The 20890-nt window shown below is 36.2% G+C and overlaps 1 protein-coding gene across 10 annotated transcripts in view; it reads left to right on the plus strand.

Annotated features, from left to right (window-relative positions):
* Positions 1 to 20617, plus strand: part of LOC139972978 (uncharacterized) — a 37613-nt gene extending 16996 nt beyond the window's left edge. The window contains exons 1-9 of one of the 10 annotated variants that reach the window (XM_071979296.1): positions 1504 to 2578; positions 3541 to 3576; positions 9716 to 9751; positions 14381 to 14656; positions 14857 to 15141; positions 15708 to 15743; positions 16569 to 16622; positions 16760 to 16850; positions 18148 to 20617. In XM_071979296.1, coding sequence (XP_071835397.1) covers positions 2563 to 2578; positions 3541 to 3576; positions 9716 to 9751; positions 14381 to 14656; positions 14857 to 15141; positions 15708 to 15743; positions 16569 to 16622; positions 16760 to 16850; positions 18148 to 20146 — 2829 coding nt within the window. In that variant the 5' untranslated portion in view covers positions 1504 to 2562 and the 3' untranslated portion in view covers positions 20147 to 20617. Of the gene's footprint in view, positions 1 to 1503; positions 3577 to 9580; positions 9752 to 14380; positions 14657 to 14856; positions 15142 to 15707; positions 15744 to 16568; positions 16623 to 16759; positions 16851 to 18147 lie in introns of those variants that run through there. The other 9 variants (XM_071979297.1, XM_071979298.1, XM_071979301.1 and 6 more) reach the window with 9 other exon arrangements.
* The last annotated feature ends 273 nt before the right edge of the window (positions 20618 to 20890 follow it).

Raw genomic sequence — 20890 nt, forward strand, 5'->3', positions numbered from 1 at the left:
AAGAGCTGAGAACTAGAACAAAATCTTAAGAATGACATTCCAATCGTCATCTGTTAAGTTGAACGATTCATTCCAATTCAGGTGACCTCGGTGATAGTACAATATGCTCAATCAGTTTTCTGTAAGCAATTTGTGGAATGCTGTAGTGCTTTAATAATTTTGTATAATTACAGCTTTCAGTATTAAATTCTAAGTCGTTACCTTTCCAGTTACAAGAAATTGCTGACATTAAATCAAACTTAGTCGTAAAAGGGTAGTTATTGCCACTATATCTTATGCCAAAAAAAAGTATAAGTTAACCTAGTTCCCTTGTTATCAAAGAGATCTTTCTGATAAATGACACCAACACTTACTTAACACTTGGCCAGACATTCTCCAGGAAGTGGACCAAACGTTATCCCACATCTTAAACTTATTCCACCATCATCCGAGAACAGCTAGTATGACAGTTTAAATACCTATCTATTCCGTGCCATTAGGATCTGCAAATCCTTAGCAGATTGCGCCATCGGCAACTGCTGGACTAGCTTAGTTATGGCGCATGTAGTGGCTTTGCCTTCAGTTGGTTGTTAACTGACCAGCTGCTGGCTGACCCATCAGGTCATATCTGAATGACACAGTCCGCCTTCGCTTGGGACCTGATGTCCTTGGCTGCTTATGTTGGATCATGTATCATCTAACTTGGCTTGGCGAGACATCTTGGACTCAAGTGTCACCGTCTGTTCAGGAGTATTCCGTTCAAATGTCTGCTCCTTGTCCTCGAGATAATTCATGTCATGGTCTTCAACGGCCTCTGATTGCGTGTCTTCTTGCTCATCTGGTTCACCTACAACGATGGTTGGGGTCTGTTACCGTACCTCATCATCTCCAGGCTGATTCTCGATCGGCTGGGTGGGGATTAAACCGGTGGGAACTGCAAATTGCAAAACGCTTCAAACTTTACCACTTCAACACTATTTATATTTTTTATATATGAAACTAACCTTTTTATGACATAGTTTTGTATTTACAAGCTGGCGTTAAGTTGTGGGTCATCAGAATATAAGAGGACATCAGTTTTATATTCATGCAAGTGCCAAACACTTTCTCAATAAGGTATTTTATTCGCTAAATGTTCCTTGCTTTTTCATGTTTTAATTTAATAAACTGATCCCATTTCTTTAAACAGATGTTTTATTGTTTATGAAAATGAACATAGTTCTATTAATGTTAGTTATTTGCTGGCTTTACCCCTCTCTTTGAAGATTTCACGGTAGAAAATTCCTGACGATGGATAGGCCTACAATGTCATATAATAAAACGGGCGGGACGATGGCATTAAGAGATGATTCGTTATTGCATCAGGCTCCCTTAGATGATTTAATCTCCGATAAAAGGCCACCTTTGACCAGCGAATATTCTGGTGTGATCTATAATATGGAGAGTAATCAATTTCCTTGTGTATCAAACAGAAATGCTATCCATACTGACAATATTGAAATTTACGAAGAAATGTAAGTTCCTGATGTCGATGGTCACCTGTTCTGCATTTTCAAAACCATTAAGGAGGTAACAACATTACAAAGGAGACTGAGGTAGATATACATCATCTTTCATTAGGCGATTAATGAAATTACATCTTAACACTCTACTGGGAACTATACCCTAAGGAGAGTATTGTATTTAGAGCCTGTTTAGATATCTTGTACGTAATGATGAATACAGACAGTGAAATAAGAAATTCAGTCATTATGAAGATTGTAAAGCAGTTACGTTCATAGGATGTTAAAGGTAAGGTGGGAGCAAATAAAACAAATAGGTCAGAGGCGAATGAAGGGTTTCATAAGAGGAGGTTGACTGCACTGGGGTGGTTAAAACGGACTCCTATGTAGCGAGGGTCTGGGAGCCCTACCCTAGAATAGAACAATTTTGAACATCAAATGGGTTCACTTTAAATTTATGTTGTTGTTAATAATTCTGAGTTGAATAACCAATGTATATCATCCTAAGGTCATGAGAGATTGTTCATGCTACTATAGTGGGCGTGGCTAGTTGCTGAAGTACATATCAATTAAGTAAGGTATTTTCGCATTCGTTAAAGTGAGGGTGCTAGAGCAAAATAGCGTAAGCTGAAGGGCTTCAAGTACAAAGCGTGTCAATTATGTACCATTTCGTTTTATTTGTTTAAAGGCAGGCTCTTACAGTGATAAGTGTGTATTATATAAAATATTGCCTTTCAACTAAGATATGATAGGCAATATGATATTTGATCATTATTGTAATTTTCATGACAAGTGAATCACTCACTGTAACTGGTATAATGGCTAGTTTTAAGAGTTGCTTGAAAAACAAGTTTTATCTTATCCTAAATGAATTACATTAAATTTAAAACGGTTTTGTTATCGATAGGTTTGTTTGTTCAACTGAGGCGTTAAAGTGGTCTCTTTTTGAACCTAGTGCATCCCAAACTTAATACCAATCGTATTCAGTTGTATCCGATTTTTTTCCAAAAGGAATAGTATAGTTTTAGTGTACTGTTGGTGCGTGAGTAGATATCCAGGGTATTGATTACTACACAGTTGGATGCAGGAGCCTGCTGGTTAGTCACTTCATTTTCCATATATGTTAAATAATCATCCATAAGATGAGTTCCATTGATTTGTTTAGAGGGGAAGAAATACACACATGAAACTCATAATCAAACAATCAATTTATTTCCTTGTTCTCTCTTACATATTCAACACTAAACAGCAGAGAGGAATCATGTAAATTATAAATTATATGAGCAGCTCTTTAATGTAAAGTTGGGCTAAGAAATACTAATAAATTCAAATTACTGTAGAATTACACACAATCAGAACAAATGTGTCATTGATGTTGAATACTCCCTTCATTGTATAAACGGTGCTGTGGCCGAGTGGAGAAAAGCTGTGGCATTTGAAGCAATGAGGCTTAGCGATCGGGACGTTCCGGGGTCGATACCCGGGGGGGTCATAGTAAGGTGGGCTTTTCATCCTAAAGCAATCTATGGTTTTCCCATCTGAAATGACCTTCTAAAGATTCTAAATTTAAGTTTTTCAAGCGTCGTACAAGTAACTGTTGGTTATTATTATACATATTGATTATTAAATTAACATGTCGCTCACCACTTGTGACAGGTTCTAACGGCCTTTTCTTTTTCGATAAAACGTACAAGTTATATCGTATCATATAGCCTAATTACAAACTTACAAGTTATATATTATTTATGTCTCATTCTGTCTAACGATCTAATTATCGCGTATATTCAGTAAACTGCCTACAATAACAGCTACGAAAGTAAAATTGAAAATTGAAAACTGACAAGCGTAACTTCTCCTGACAAGCACATGACCTAAGGTTGAATTTTCGTTTTCATAGTCAATTAATGTACCTCTGCCATAAAAGACTGTTTGCAAATCGTTGCATGTTTGACGTTGTTAAAGCTGACATATTATAGCCGTAGCTGTAAGGATGTAAAGAGCTGCCGAGTGTGTAAGAGAACAACATCTACAATGCTACTCTTCAATTTCATCTCTGCAGTGAGTGTTCTGCATGGATATCTCCTCTTTTCATCAGGTGAGACGAAAACTTTCATTTCTTTTCATAATAGGACTGACTTGGTAAAACAATCTTTCCGAAATACACCTTGAAAACTATGCTGATTCTTTATGTAAGAAATGATTTCACTACGTAACTTGCGAACGTCATTGAGGAAGTGTTATTTGTGATTACAAAGTGGAATAATGGTTACTATACTTGCTTTGTAAACTACATTTGAAGTACGATCCTTTGATAAAACTGGTAATATGAAACAAGCAAACCACAAGGCAAGTCAGTGTAGGTATAGCATTACGTTACGATAAATATAGGCTATTGTTGTTTTTACAATAGACAGTATATATGTTTCCAGAATAACTCATTTTTGTATGTATCTTTCTGATATTTTCACTGTTGGGTTACAGTAGCATATTTGTGACACTGATGCAAGAGTAATAACAGATGATCTGATTGTGTTATGTAATATTCACACAACCTCCTTCTAATAGAAAAGTCCATATGTGGCTACGATAAAATGAGTGATCGAAGTTATAGAGTTATTAATCGTTTAATCCTATGCAGATGTAACTGTGTCCTACATATTTAATATGCTGTATTGTTTCATTTTCAAACCTCATGTCTAATTCCGTCGTTCCTCTCATGGTAATGTTGTACTAAAGTAACAAACTCGGTATGTTTTTTATGTTACTAGGTAACCATTAGAACTTATCTGTACTGAAAAAAGACTTAAAAAGGTGAATCTATGTGTAAATATCAAGGAAACACGCGAGTGACGGCGCGCACTACGATATCATTTCATATTTTAGTGCATGAAAGGTGTAAGAGCTATATTTATGTTGGTTACAACCACTGTGGGTTCTTAGTAAACCAGAGATATGCAAGTTGAATGTTTGTGTTGAGCTGGAGGAGAAATTAAGCTGCTTACACAACATGTGTCTTTCTTTTGAGCTTTCTTTTCAACATGGAATCAATACTAACAAAGTCAATTTCGATCTGTAGCAGAAGGGACATATCTCGGTTGCTTTGATGTAAAAAACACAGAACTTTCTGGAATAATGGCGAAAGTGGGAAGAAACAACATGACTGTTTCTATGTGATATTTTTCAAACTATTCATTTCCTTAAACAATTTTTTTGCCAAAAAACACTCCTAAATCGTCGGAAAAGACACTTCCCGTTCAAGTTGCATTTACCCATCGGTTATTTTGAGATCTCATGTCTTAGGATTTTGACTTTCAATAATTTGAGTGATGCATTATGGGTCAGTATGCAATGAACATAACAAGAGAACTGGGGGAAGTCATTGAAATTTTAAATGCTTAACTATTTTTCTTAATTTTCCAGGGGTGGGCAAATGCCCCCCCCCCCCCTACTGTATGGAGTATAATGGAGACTACTGCGCGAATACAGTTATCAAACCTAAGCAAAGGCTCACTATAGCCCTTACAGCTAATTAACACTATATATGAAATACATTCTGTGTGCATTCTGCCATCACAGGAGATTACAAATTTACACTTTATAAGGTCTGCCATTATGTGTGCACATTGCCATCATAGAACTATCATGTATATGTACACACGGTAAGCACATTTAAAATGACAGGCTCCTGGGAGGTCAAGGCAAAATTAAAAGATGAACTGTTACCCGTCTGGAAATTAATATTAAGAACTATCCCACCCTACAGGGCAAGGTCTTACTTAACACTTTTATCCATCTTTATTTGCTCACAAATAGAAACATATATTTACAAAGAAATCCTATAAAATACCGTCTTTTATCATTTAGTACATTTGAAGTACACCTAAGGTAGATACTTATGAAAAGAGAAAACATAAATGCTGTAAAATTATACTAGCAGCAAGAAAGAGCATTTTCAAATATATTCCTAAACACCCAGATTAGACTTGCAAACCGTTTTTTTACTTAAATCATGTCTGTAAGACAGATATTTGGCGTCATCATAGTAGCTTTTAATACGGTTTCTCTAAGCATTTGGTATTGACAAAATATAATTTTCGACCTTCAAAATAGACTTCAGTTTAGAGTAGAAATGCATATGGTGAGGATTTAAATTATTTACTTTGTAACTGTAAGTGTAATGCTTGCAGTATACGATAAGCACATAAGATAAGTGATGAAGAAGGAGATTATATCCAAAGAAAAATCTTTCTTGGATCAAATAAACTGCCTTCTGAATAACAGTTGTTCAGTATTAAGAAGAAAGGTGAACCGGACAACCTCAAAATAGATGTTCCAGTGTCTCACTGTTTGTGTTACAAAAGGTGCAAGAGGGCTCGTCATTTTGCTCATTAAATAATATAAGAAGATGATTTGTACCAAGAATACGATGAAGAAACGAAATTGAAAATAAATCCCTTTTGTTTCAGACAGAGCTGAGAACTAGAGCAAAATGTTAAAAATGACACTCCAATCGTCATCTGTTAAGTTGAACGATTCTTTCCAATTCAGGTGACCTCGGTGATAGTACAATATGCTCAATCAGTTTTCTGTAAGCAATTCGTGGAATGCTGCAGTGCTTTAATAATTTTGTATAATTGCAGCTTTCAGCATTTAATTCTAAGTCATTACCTTCCAGTTACAAGAAATTGCTGAAATTAAACCAAACTTAAAAGGATACTTCCCTTGTTATCAAAGAGATCTTTCTGATAAATGACACCAACTCTTACTTAGCACTTGGCCAGGAAGTGGACCAACGTTATCAAACATCCTTAACTTATTCCACCATCGTCCGAGACCAGTCTAAATACCTCTTCCGTGCCATTAGGATCTGCAAATCCTTAGCAGATTGCGGCATCGGCATCTGCTGGACTATATTAGTTATGACGCATGTGTTGGTAGTTTTTGCATTCACTCAGTTGTTAACTGACCATGCTGCTGGCTGACCCATCTGGTCATATCTGAATGGTACAGTCTGCCTTCGCTTGTGACCAGATGTCCATGTCTGCTGATGTTGGATTATATATCACCTAACTTGGCTTGGGGAGACATCTTGGACTCAAGTGTCACCGTCTGTTCAGGAGTATTCCGTTCAAATTTGATCGTCTGCTCCTTGTCCTCGAGATCATCCATAGCATGGTGTTCAACGGCCTCTGACGGCGTGTCTTCTTGCTCATCTGGTTCACCTGGTACGATGGTTGGGGTCTGTTACAGTACCTCATCATCTCCAGACTGATTCACGATCGGCTGGGTGGGGATTAGACCGGTGGGAACTGCAAATTGCAAAACGTTTGCAAACTTAACCACTTCAACACTATTTGTATATTTTTTAAATATGAAACTAACCTTTGTATGACATAGTTTTGTATTTACAATCTGGCGTTAAGTTGTGGGTCATCAGAATATGAGAGGACGGTACTCTTCCGCAATTTCATAATTCATAGCAAAATAAAAATTACTTAACATACATCAGTTTTATATTCATGCAAGTGCCAAACACTTTCTCATTAAGGTATTTTTATTCGCTAAATGTTCCTTCTTTTTCATGTTTTAATTTAATTAACTGATCCCATTTCTTTTTAACAGATGTTTAATTGTATTTGAAAATGAACATAGTACAATAAATGTTAGTTATTTGCTGGCTTTACCTCTCTCTTTGAAGATTTCACGGTAGAAAATTCCTGACGATGCATAGGTCTACAATGTCATATAATGAAACGGGTAGGATGAGGGCATTAAGAGATGATTCGTTATTGCATCAGGCTCCCTTAGATGATTTCATCTCCGATAAAAGGCCAGCTTTGACCAGCGAATATTCTGGAGTGATCTATAATATGGAGAGTAATCATTTTCCTTGTTTATCAAACAGAAATGCTATCCATACTGACAATATTGAAATTTACGAAGAAATGTAAGTTCGTGATGTCGATGGTCACCTTTTCTGCACTTTCAAAATCATTAAGGAGGTAACAACATTAATACAAAGGAGACTGAAGTAGTATACATCATCTTTTATTAAGCGATTATTGAAATTACATCTGAACACTCTACTGTTTAAGTTATTTAGTAGGGTAATACAGTTAGTTACTCTGTACCTTCTGTAGTAGTGTGTAAGGTCAAAATCAAAGCAATTTTTGAATTGGTTTATGGGAGTAGAGCTCAGCCGAAATGACCAAACCAAGACTTTTTTTACCAATGATGAATTTTATACGTTTGAACATTTTCCAACCCTTTTCTCACCATTTAAAATCCGTTTTTCATTGCATATGCTTGTAAACTTAATTGGGTTTCTAGATCTTTCACATAATTTCGATTAACAATGACCCAAACCTCAATGGCTCTAATTAATTCATTTCAGGATAGCTTTAAAGATACGTTGCAAATCGTCATGATTTGTTTCGGCCATCCTGTGGAGTCCGAAACTTACTGTGTTTAATACGGGTTATATTATATTTTATAGGGCAAACGGAATGACATTAAGTAAACAACTATGGGAACCTCAACTACCTTGCTGAATTCTGCCTGCAATCTTGTCATAATGTTTTCTAATGTAAAGGTATTGCACTTCATAGTTTAGTTTCCTTTTCGGTAATTCTAAATCGCTTTTTCCAGATTTCCCAGGGCAACAAGAAATGAAACCCGATCCCTTCCTATTGATTAACAATCGATACTTAAACAAAAATAAAGTTGGAAATATTTACGCCTCCTGAACAATCAAACTTGACCGATCCCTCCCATGCTGTCAACTAAACGTTTGGGTAAGTGGAACTATAGTTCAGACAGTTCAGTGCTGTTACGGTTAGATAAGGGAGTATATTATAGTCACATGGTGACATGGACTGGAAACTGGGAACTATACCCTAAGGAGAGTATCATATTTAGAGCCTGTTTAGAGATCGTGTACGTAATGATGAATACAGACAGTGAAGTAAGAAATTCAGTTATTATGAAGATTGTAAAGCAGTAACGTTCATAGGATGTTAAAATTAAGGTGGGAGCAAATAAAACAAAGAGTTGCTGCAAATACAGGTTTTATCTTATCCTAAATGAATGACATTAAATAAAAACGGTTTTGTTATCGATAGGTTTATAGGTGCAACTGAGGCGTTAAAGAGGTTTCTTTTGGACCTAGTGCATCCCAAACTTAATACCAATAGTATTCAGTTGTATAGGAATAGTCTAGTTTTAGTGTACTGTTGGTGCCTGAGTAGATATCCGGTGTATTGATTACTACACAGTTGGATGCAGGAGCCTGCTGGATAGTCACGTCACTTTACATATATGATAAATAATCATCCATAAGATGAGTTCAATTGATTTGTCTAGAGAGGAAGAAATACACACATGAAACTCATAATCAAAAGATCAATTTAATTCCTTGTTCTCTCTTACAGCAGGGAGGAATCATGTAAATTATACATTATATGAGTAGCTCTTAATGTAAGGTTGGGCTAAGAAATACTAATAAATTCAAACTACTGTAGAATAACACACAATCAGAACAAATGTGTCATTGAAGTTGAATACTCCCTTCATTGTATAAACGGTGCTGTGGCCGAGTGGAGAAAGGCGGTGGCATTGGAAGCAATGAGGCTTAGCGATCGGGATGTTCCGGGTTCGACACCCGGTGGGGTCATAGTAAGGTGGGTTTTTCATCCTAAAGCAATCTATGGTTTCCCATCTGAAATGACCTTCTAAAGATTCCAAATTTGAGTTTTTGAAGCGTCGTACAAAAAAATTGTTGATAATTATTATACATAATGATTATTATAGTAACATGTCGCTCACCACTTGTGACAGTTTCAAAAGGCCTTCTCTTTTCCGATAAAACGTACAAGTTCTATCGTATCATATAGCCTAATTAAAAACTTACAAGTTATATATTAGTTATGTCTCATTCTCTCTAACGATCCAATTATCGCGTATCTTCAGTAAACTGCCGACAATAACAGCTACGAAAGTAAAATTGCGCGAACTGTCAAGCGTAACTTCTCCTGACAAACACTTGACGTAAGGTTGAATTTTCGCTTACATTGTCTGTTAATGTACTTCTTCCATGACAGTTTGTTCGCATATCGTTGCATGTTTGACGTTGTTCTAGCTGGCATATTATCGCCGTAGCTGTAAGGATGTAAAGAGCTGCCGAGTGTGTAAGAGAACAACCTCTACAATGCTACTCTTCAATTTAATCTTTGCAGCGACTGTTCTGCATGGATCTCTTTTCTTTACAGCAGGTGAGACTGAAATTGTCCTTTCTATTAATAATAGGACTGACTTGGTAAAAACATCTTTCCGAAATACATTTTGTAAACTGTGCTGATTCTATATGTAGAAATGATTTCACTACGTAACCTGCGAACGTCATTAAGGACGTGTTATTTATGATTACAAAGTGGAATAATGGTTACTTAGTATTTGATACTTGCTTTGTAAACTACATTTGAAGTACGATCCTTTGATAAAACTGGTAATATGAAACAAGCAAACCACAAGGCAAGACAGTGTAGGTCTAGCAGTACGTTACGATAAATATAGGCTTTTTTTGTTTGTACAATAGACAATATGATGATTCCAGAATAACTCATATTTTGTATGTATCTTGTATGTATATTATCAATGTTGGGTTACAGTTGCATATTTGTGACACTGACGCTAGAGTAATAACAGATAATCTGATCGTGTTATGTAATATTCAAACAACCTCCTTCTAATAGATAAGACCATATGTGGCTACAATAACATGAGTGATCGAAGTTATAGAGTTATTAATCTTCCAGTCCTATGTAAATGTCACTGTGTCCCACATATTTAATATGTTGTATTGTTTCATTTGCAAAACTCATGTCTAATTCCATCGTTCCTTTAGCGGTAACGTTGGACTACAGTAACAAAGTAGGTATGCTTGCACATATTACATGGTCTGTCTTTAAGGGTTATGTACGGCACAGCGCATTTAACAAACAAAAGAGCTGCAAGAGTTTGTGCTAGACAGTAATAGTTATCTGTCCATATGTAGCGCCAAAGATATTAATCGGTAACTTCTGATTCGATATCAATTCATTATTTGTTTTATCGCCAACTGTGTACAATGGGAAAGGAAGTCTCCACAAAGTTTTAAAAAGACTTAAAAAAGTAGGAGACTCCCTGGAAGAAATTTTAAAATAAATAATACAGTATACATAAGGAATAAATATACAGTAATATAATAACCTAATGATGCCGAGGTGGATACGTGAATAGATTATATAATACTAGTACGAGTTAATAAATTCCTTTACAAATGTCTGGTGAATGTGGGATTTGAAGGTATAGACTTCAACTTCTTTGATAGATCATTCCAAATTTGTATTGCTCTATTATTACGAAGACCGAATTTTCCTATGATACTATGGTAAAAATTGCAATGAGCGTTGTCGGCTTGTCTTGTGTGATGGTTATGGAAGACTATGTTACTATACATATAAAGTCATTAAAAGTGACTGGCAGTTATCAAATCCATGCTTTGTAGGCAAAAGTAGCAACCTTGACTGTTATAATATCACCAAGTTTTAATAAATTTAGGGACTAGTATGTTCAAGTTGTGTTGCATTAGCAATGTGACGTATAGCCCTCTTTTGGAGAATATTTAGGCGGTCAATGTTAACATTGTATGTACCAGACCAAATAGTTATACAGTATGATAAATGTGGCAGAACTAATGTTTGATAAAGCATTCTAAGGACATACCGTGGGAGGAAATATTTCAGTTTAGATAATAAACCAGTTTTTAGCTACAATGTTACATACTAACGAAATATGGTTATTCCAAGAAAGTTTGCTATCAATATTAATACCAAGAAACTTTGTATCAGTTACACTTTTGATTATTTTACCGTTCATCGTAATATCTTTATCCCAACGAGATGCTCTTCTACTACTGAAAAAAATATACTTATTCTTATCAATATTATTACTTAATTTGTTTGCTGCGAACCAATCACAGAACTTATTCAGTTCTCACAAGAGACAGTACTTTGGAGTGAAGTTACGTTCTTCGAGTGAAAGAAAAGATTGGTGTCATCGGCAAATAGGCAAATATGACTGTATGAACAATGTTGGAGACATGGCAGATATCAGTAACGTATATAATAAACAACAAAGGACCTAATAAAGAGCCCTGAGGCACACCACAGGCGATTTCACCAGTCACAGTCCAGAATTTGATTTCTTGTATGTAGTATATTGTAACCTTTTTGTGACATTAATGTCTAGCCAATTTAGGGTTATGGTGGCAGAAGATGGACTAACCCGAGTAGGTTTAGTTATTGTGGGATCAAACCCGCTCGAATAAATAAGGTTATTAAAGTCAGTAGTTATGCTTGCTAAGATAAATCAATATTAAAATCTCCCATAATATAGGTGCTGCAGTGGTCATTAGCGATGGTGCCAAGAATACGCTGCATATTTAAATTGAAATCATCATTCGAACTGTTGGGAGGTCTGTATACAAAACCAACGATAAGCTTTTCGTTACTATAGGTGTATTCGTTTCAATGAATATCGCTTCAATAGAATTGTTTAAAATAGACAAATCTGTACGGTGTTTAAAATTAAAGTCATTATTTATAAAAAGGCAGACACCACCACCCCTTCTTTCATTACGATGCTGTTCAATTAGTGTGTAATTGTCAATCTTAATAAGAGGAGATATATCATTTGTAAACCAGGTTTCAGTAAAACCAATTATGAAAAAATCCTGATTTAACAAAGATATAAAAGTAGCAATATCGGAAAAATGTTTCTTTAGACTACGACTATTTTGTTGTAGTAATGATATACACTTATGGAATGGTGAGTTATTAAAAGAATCGATGTCATTGTACTTACAAGATGCATTGTTTTCGCCCATATCCTCTGTGTAATTAGTGTTAAAAAGCATAATGGCTTGTAGAAAGTAAAGTTTGATTGTCATTTCACTTTAAAGAATTGAGTCCCTAGTAATTTCAGTTAGTTGTCATGGCCTTCTTTATTAGTAGTTCCTGTCTGTCCTTGCTTCTTGGAGGCGGAAATTGTAGGTTTTCTCGATCGCTGGTTGTGTGGTTTTCTTTTGTTGACTGATTAACTTCTTCGGTACAGTGTAGACTTTATCGGTTGAAACTGCTCTCTTCATTCTTGTGTTTTCTGTTGTTTTCTTTCTGCGATTTAATATATTTATATGCTGGTTTGGTCTGTTTTTTATTGCTATTTTCAGTAAGTCTTTGCTTTGGTAAATCTTCGCTTTCCGTGTCCATGACGATCGAAGTTTCACTTTCGCCTGTGTCTAAGTTCGATCTCGTGGCCTGATCTGTCACTTGACTGTCTTTTCTGGTGTCTCCTTTAAGGTTAGGTTTTTTTAACTTCACAATGGTTTCCTTGATCGGACTCTTTTGTTGTCTCTTTGTCTTGTTGATTCTCCATCGTCTCTTGCTCGTAATCTTCATATTCAGTGCAGTCGAAGCTTTTGTGGCCAAAACGATGACAGTTAAAGCACTCTATTGTTGGGCATCTTGATTCAGAGTGTCCCAGCTCATCACATTGTTTACATCTATAGTTTTGTCAGTTTCTCATTAGATGGTCCTCTCCCAAGCAATTGTTGCAAACCATACTTTGGCCATTATGTTTGAGTCTTATATGAATGCCTTCAATGACAACAGCATATGGTAGACTTTTTACCTTGCTTGGTAATTCAAGCCGCACAAACCGTGTACCGTTTTCGAAGTTGGAAAATTATTGAAGAGTTTATGGGTCCATTCAGATCGAATTTTGCAGCCAAGATCTGTTAATTTGTAGGTTAGTTCAGAATCATCAATAAAAACAGGGACGTTGAATAAACTTACAGTCAATATATGTTTCGTTACACCCATCGCAACGGAATCTTCTTTCCCAATTTGCAAACCCGACTCCCGTAACAATTCAGCACCCTTCATGTTTTTAAGTGTGACAATCCATAGCCCAGAAACTTGAACACACCCGATTGTGTTCTTCCTTCCGACATCACATTAGATAACATTTATCACATCAAATGCGTTTAACGAGCAATCAATTATTTCTAAACTATTTTCCTTCAGGTTGTTGATTTCTGCCGTTGCTCCATACTAAGAGGTGGACGGTAGCTAGAATTAGCAGAACTCATATCTGTAGTGAATGGCTGACTTGCGCCGAAAAACGCAGCCTCTTCCAATTCTGTAAAACTGTTTCCTTTCAAAATGTGTTCCAAATTCAATTTACCAAGCAATTAAATCAAATGAATAGTTCGTACAATCCAGTAACTAGCATTTCTCCAACTTCGATAATTTCAGCTACCAAATGGCGGAAATTTTTTGAGAGACATAAATTGTGACATGTTCACGGGTCGCAAACACTTGTCAACTTTCTATATATGTCCAAACAGTGTAACATTAATTGGTGTAGGCTATATATAGGCATTCTGTTAACTCCTATCAAGCTCTTCCACTTAATATTTGTTTAACGTCTTTAACGTCGTCTGGAAATGTTCTGCCATATATGATAGTTTACTCTTATAACCATTAGAACTTATGTGTACTGTAAAAAGACTTTGAAAGATGGATCTATGTGTAAATATCAAGGAAACACACGAGTGACGCGGCGCACTACGATATCGTTCCATATTTTAGTGCATGAGAGGTGTAAGAGCTATTTTTATGTTTAGATACTGACCGTATTAATTACAACCACTGTGAATTCTTAGGAAACCAGAGATATGCAAGTTGAATGTTTGTGTTGAGCTGCAGGAGAAATTAAGCAGCTTATACACCATGTGTCTTTCTTTTGAGTTTTCTTCTCAACATGGAATAAATACTAACAAAATTCATTTCGATCTGTAGCAGAAGGGACATATCTTGGTTGCTTTGATGCAAAAAAAGCAGAACTTTCTGGAATGATGGAGAGAGTGGAAAGGAACAACATGACTGTTTCTATGTGTTCTGATATCTGTGGTGAGGGTGCATATGACAAATACGGCTTACAGTATGGATACCGGTGTTACTGTGGTAACCAGACGGAGATACTCGAAAGCAATGATCGAGCAGAAGTCCAATGTAACAACCCGTGTAAAGGATCTCCTAAATGTGGAGGGAATCAGGTGATAGCCATTTACAACCGTAAGTTGTATAACAAATTTTTACGACAAAGAAACTTAATAAAATTAACAAAAAAATCCTTGCGCATATTTTCTCTAATACTAAATGAAGCTTGAGATGCAGATTAAGATATGTATCGATACTAACTTACAACAATACGAGATTTCCGATGTTTATTCTCGTATAACGCTCTTTTCTTGCCTTAATTTTTATTTTCAAAGACACGTCATACGTCGGATGCTACAGCTATACTCCAAATAAAAGTATAGAAGTTGGCGGTAAAGAAGAGTACTTGACTCCAACTATTTGTCGCGAGAAATGTCACACGTATAATTTTTTCGGCGTGACACAAGGCAATAAATGTTATTGCAGTTCCGTTATACCGAATATTCCACGGAGAAATGATGACGATTGTAATGAATTACCTTGTCAAGGAGGACCCACGTGTGGAGGATCTGGGTACATCGCTATGTGGGACTTCGTTAACCGCACACTGAAGGATTCTGGTAATATTTTGTTAGTTAAGACATATACATGCTTGACATATTGATCTCATGCACGTATTAGTGATCTTATTACTTTAGGAAATTATATTCGAAAATTCATTGCATCGAAGTGTATTGAACAGTATATCTTTAGTCGATGTATAATGCAAACTTCGAACTAGATGAACACTAAACAGCCAATCATTTTGCCACGTAATAGCATTAACATCAAACTTTGATGGTCGTAACATATTCATGCATACACATAATAGTACGTTGATAACAAATTGACCATATACTCAGTATGCTGTGGAATAATGCAACCTTTTTTATTCTATTTGATAGATGACATAAATGTTTGCACATTTAATGTACTTCTACTTAGATTATGTCTGCAACTTTCATATGCAACATTTAGTTTTTAAGCTTAAGTCGACAACGCTCCTCTTAACAAATTACTATGTGGCACAAAGATAATGTAAAACTTAATGTAAAAAGGTTTACCTTGATGTGTTTCCTCAAAATGAGGCACACTGCACTTCAAGTTTAAACTAACTTAAATATTTTTATCGTTATTTTAAATTCAGAAATAAATGCATCTAAAACAGTATCTCCAGCGACAGGTGATTGCTTTAATCAAGAGTTTCTATAGGCCTAAGTATTCAATTCAGAGATTAAATTTAACACTAATGCAGTATTTTGCTGCTTTTCCTAACATACCCGTCATCATTATGATTATGATTATAATGACGATTACGATTACGGTTATGGCTATGGTTATGATTATGATTATGATCCTGATCATGATCATTATGATATATATATATATATATATATATATATATATATATATATATATATATATATATATATATATATATATATATATATATATATTTATATATATATATATATAATTGAAAACGTAATGAGAAGGAAATTCCAGAACAGTGAAAAAAACTGCCAGCCTCCACCGGGATTCGAACCCGGGCCTACCGCTTTGTACGCGGACACCATAACCAACTAGGCTATGGACGTTGATTGTATGTCCAGAGGTTCGAAACCGGTAATAAAGGTAGTAATTTCACTGTAGGCGTTTGACACCTGTATCGAACAATACTAGTTCTGTTTTTGGTGACATATTTTGCCTTACTCTAGAGATCAAACATGATGCTAACCAACTCATATATATATATATATATATATATATATATATATATATATATATATATATATATATATATATATATATATATATATATATATATATATATATATATATATATATATATATATATATATATATATATATATATATATATATTTGAAGCAGCACACATAATGCATGATCCATCAGCATCTGTTTATTTACGTCATATGCATTTCGCATATTACATCAGTTTTCAACAACTGTTACTATTAAATATTCTTATTTTTATTTTAACCAGAAATGTCTGCATCCACAACGGTACCGTCGACGACTATTTCGCTGTGCTCCGAAGGTAATCGGTTGTTCCCGTTTAATCAAGAGCTCTAATTGACTTTATTTGTACTTTTTATTATATTATCTCACAACAAATGTACTGAATATGTGGCAAATGTCTGTAGTTATTTGTATTCACTTTCTTTCTTACTATAGACGATAAAGCTGTAGTGTCCACAGTTTTTCTCGTCCTTTCCTTCGCTCTTGGATGCTTGGCTGTTATCGGAGTTTCACGGCTGTCACGATTGTAAGTGATTTTTTTTTCATTGGGTCCTATCATATAAGGTTGAATTTTCTGTCCACCATATGAGTTTTGGACGCTCACGTACCTGATTTTTAGTTTGTGTTGTAGCCAACAACCGTTCATCACAGTCCCCTATCTTTCCAAATATAAAACATGTTTCTCCTTTCGTAAATATTGGTTAGAGAAAAAAACTCAAGTTGTAATCATTTGAAAAGTTTATATATAAATTGGCTGTTATGTTTGGCCTCTTGTAATGGAAGGGTTAATAATAATAATAATAATAATAATAATAATAATAATAATAATAATAATAATAATAATAATAATAAATGAACTTATAAAGCGCTAAAATCTACGAAGTATTCAATAGCGCTGTTCAACCCTAATAGAACGCCAACTTGAAAAAATGAGCCTTCAAACAAGACTTGAACTGACTGAGAGTGGGAGAACTCCGCACAGATATGGGCAGACCATTCGAGAGCTTGGGCCCGGCTGATGGAAAGGCACGGTCCCCATAGGTTTTCAGTTTAGTTCTGGGAACAGTGAGAGTGAGTGTATTGCTAGAACGCAAGTATAACGAGTAGTTAGAGGGTTAGACACGGTAGTACTTTAAAAGTCTGTTGTGGGTCGGGAACGTTTTTCCATAGTTTGTTTATATTACTGCACAGCTGGGTCCTGTTGGGATACAATCACACATCCTATGTTTGATTTCTCCAAAAAAATACTAGGGTGCGGTTGAATATCTGGAAAATTCTACATGAAACCATGTTACAGTACTAGATTTGGCATATATAGTCGGAATGGGAAATTAATCTAAAGAAACTCTTTTAAGTTTTTATTTGAAAGCAATATTTATTGCTGGATTAAGAATCCTGGTGATTTTCGTGAATACCATGAGGTGGATAATATCATCAATGGTGTGTTGCTTTAAACTTATACGGCGTTGGATGGTATCTCGCAAACATAACATCATTACGCTCTGCATGCTTTTTTTTGTATTATCTCATGGCTTTATGGCCACGTGACGTAACATCCATCTTATAAGAACACGATGTTCGCGAGATTTTTAAAAAGGTTTCATTCTTGACACTAACAACCATGAATGTGATCAGGTGTATAAATTAAGTTCAAATGAAAACGCTCGTATTATATAAAGTTTAACATTGTATGTTCTCATATCGTTTCATCAAATTTCAAATAATGGAGCTCCATATTTTCCATAAATACCATGGTGGGTTTTAATAGTAAATGAAGACACCACGTTAAAACAATCGTCTTGTTTGCTCTTGTCTCGTTATAGGTATCTCTCGAGGAAACTCGTCAAGGATGTTAGAAAACTGCTGAAAGTCTCAGAGTTTAAGAGGAAACTACCGAGCTTAGACAATCGTAATTACAATTTAGCACAGCTGCCCACATGTCCAACTGCTGTACCTTCTGAATCACGTGAGGGTGGGTCGATCGATTTCTTATCGATACGCAATGATACGGAAAGAGGACATTTTACTTCTGAGCTGTCCACGAATGTATCTGAAAACGATTATGCCATCGTTACTCTCGATGCAGCAAAGGAAAATGCAATGTGCCAAAAAATTAAAGAAAATGTTAAGCAGTATGATCTTACATTTGAAACGTCGACGAAGACCAGTGAAATACAGAGCGGCATTACCAACACAAATATGGAATACAATATCATATATGGAAAGGATATGACATCAGCAACACTACCATCAGTGATACGGTCTCATACTGACAACCAGATGTTGAGCGAGTTTGCGCCGCCTGCTTATCACGTGACAGACGATCACAATACAAAATTGTATCAAAAGTCGCAGACGAAACGAAAACTAGATGATGTTGAGGCTTATGCAGTCTCATCACCTGGTTTGGATGTCGAGGCTAATGCAGTCACATCACCTGGTTTTGATGTCGAGGCTTATGCAGTCTCATCACCTGGTTATGATGTCAAGGCTAATGCAGTCTCATCACCTGGTTTTGATGTCGAGGCTTATGCAGTCTCATCACCTGGTTTTGATGTCAAGGCTAATGCAGTCTCATCACCTGGTTTAGATGTTGAGGCTTATGCAGTCTCATCACCTGGTTTTGATGATGAGGCTTATGTAGTCTCATCACCTGGTTTAGATATCGAGGCTTATGCAGTCCCATCACCTGGTATTGATGTAAAGGCTAATACAGTCTCATCACCTGGTTTGGATGTTGAGGCTAGTGCAGTCTCATCTCCTGGTTTAGATGTTGAGGCTTATGCAGTCTCATCACCTGGTTTTGATGTCAAGGCTAATGCAGTCTCATCACCTGGTTTAGATGTTGAGGCTTATGCAGTCTCATCACCTGGTTTTGATGTCAAGGCTAATGCAGTCACATCACCTGGTTTTGATGTCGAGGCTTATGCAGTCTCATCACCTGGTTTTGATGCTGAGGCTTATGCAGTCCCATCACCTGGTATTGATGTAAAGGCTAATACAGTCTCATCACCTGGTTTTGATGTCAAGGCTAATGCAGTCTCATCACCTGGTTTAGATGTTGAGGCTTATGCAGTCTCATCTCCTGGTTTTGATGTCAAGGCTAATGCAGTCTCATCACATGGTTTTGATGCCAAGGCTAATGCAGTCTCATCACCTGGTTTTGATGTCAAGGCTAATGCAGTCTCATCACCTGGTTTAGATATCGAGGCTTATGCAGTCCCATCACCTGGTATTGATGTAAAGGCTAATACAGTCTCATCACCTGGTTTTGATGTCAAGGCTAATGCAGTCTCATCACCTGGTTTAGATGTTGAGGCTTATGCAGTCTCATCACCTGGTTTTGATGTCAAGGCTAATGCAGTCACATCACCTGGTTTTGATGTCGAGGCTTATGCAGTCTCATCACCTGGTTTGGATGTTGAGGCTTATGCAGTCTCATCACCTGGTTTTGATGTCAAGGCTAATGCAGTCTCATCATCTCGTTTAGATGTTGAGGCTTATGCAGTCTCATCACCTGGTTTTGATGTCAAGGCTAATGCAGTCTCATCATCTCGTTTAGATGTTGAGGCTTATGCAGTCTCATCTCCTGGTTTTGATGTCAAGGCTAATGCAGTCTCATCACCTGGTTTTGATGTCAAGGCTAATGCAGTCTCATCACCTGGTTTGGATGTTGAGGCTTATACTGTCTCATCACCTGGTTTTGATGTAGAGGCACATGCAGTTTCATCACCTGGTTTTGATGCTGATGCTTATGCAGTCTCATCACCTGGTATTGATGTTGAGGCTTATGCAGTCTTATCACCTGATTTTGATGGTTAGCCTTATGCAGTCTTATCACCTGATTTTGATGTTGAGATTTAAGCAGTCTCATCACCTGGTTTTGATGTTGAGTGTTATGCAGTCTCATCACCTGGTTTGCGTTATAAGAATCATGTATATTGATAAAAAGCACCGGACCGTCGTGTGTCAACCAATAAATGTTAAATGTGTTTAGTAAACGTTACAAATTATATCAACATTTAGTAAGGTATTAGTATCACCATAACAGCTACTTGTGTTTTTTTTTTTGGTTTTTTTTAAGCGGATGAAGGAAGTAAAGAAGCAAAATACCTTATATGACCTAAGAACTTTTTTCAGAGATATGTTTCTACGAGGAAAATCAGTTTATTAGCTGTATGTGTTTATTTCTATATCCTCGTATTTGCTTTGACACATCTCCGTGTCATGACTTCATAGGTCTATTGATTTACTCGAGCAAACTAAAGAATACATAAATTGCAGGACTCTGAACGGAAGTTTATATGTGTTATATGTATATATGTGTTATAAACGCCCCCCCCCCCTCTCGGTACGATGGCGAGCAAGAACTATCTTAACGTCGCGCAGCTTCTACATGACTCAGCTAATCACTGCTATCGAAATCAATCAAAGAGGGTGAATGTGCGACCCAGATTATATTACATTACATTACTTAAACACTCGGTTCATCGATGAAGCACTGTGGGTGGGTGGGGTTCTTGTCCCCTTGATCCCTAAATTTTCCCGTGATGTGCGTTTTTGCAG

This window comes from Apostichopus japonicus, chromosome 9 (assembly GCF_037975245.1).
Source record: "Apostichopus japonicus isolate 1M-3 chromosome 9, ASM3797524v1, whole genome shotgun sequence".
NCBI lineage: Eukaryota > Metazoa > Echinodermata > Holothuroidea > Aspidochirotida > Stichopodidae > Apostichopus > Apostichopus japonicus.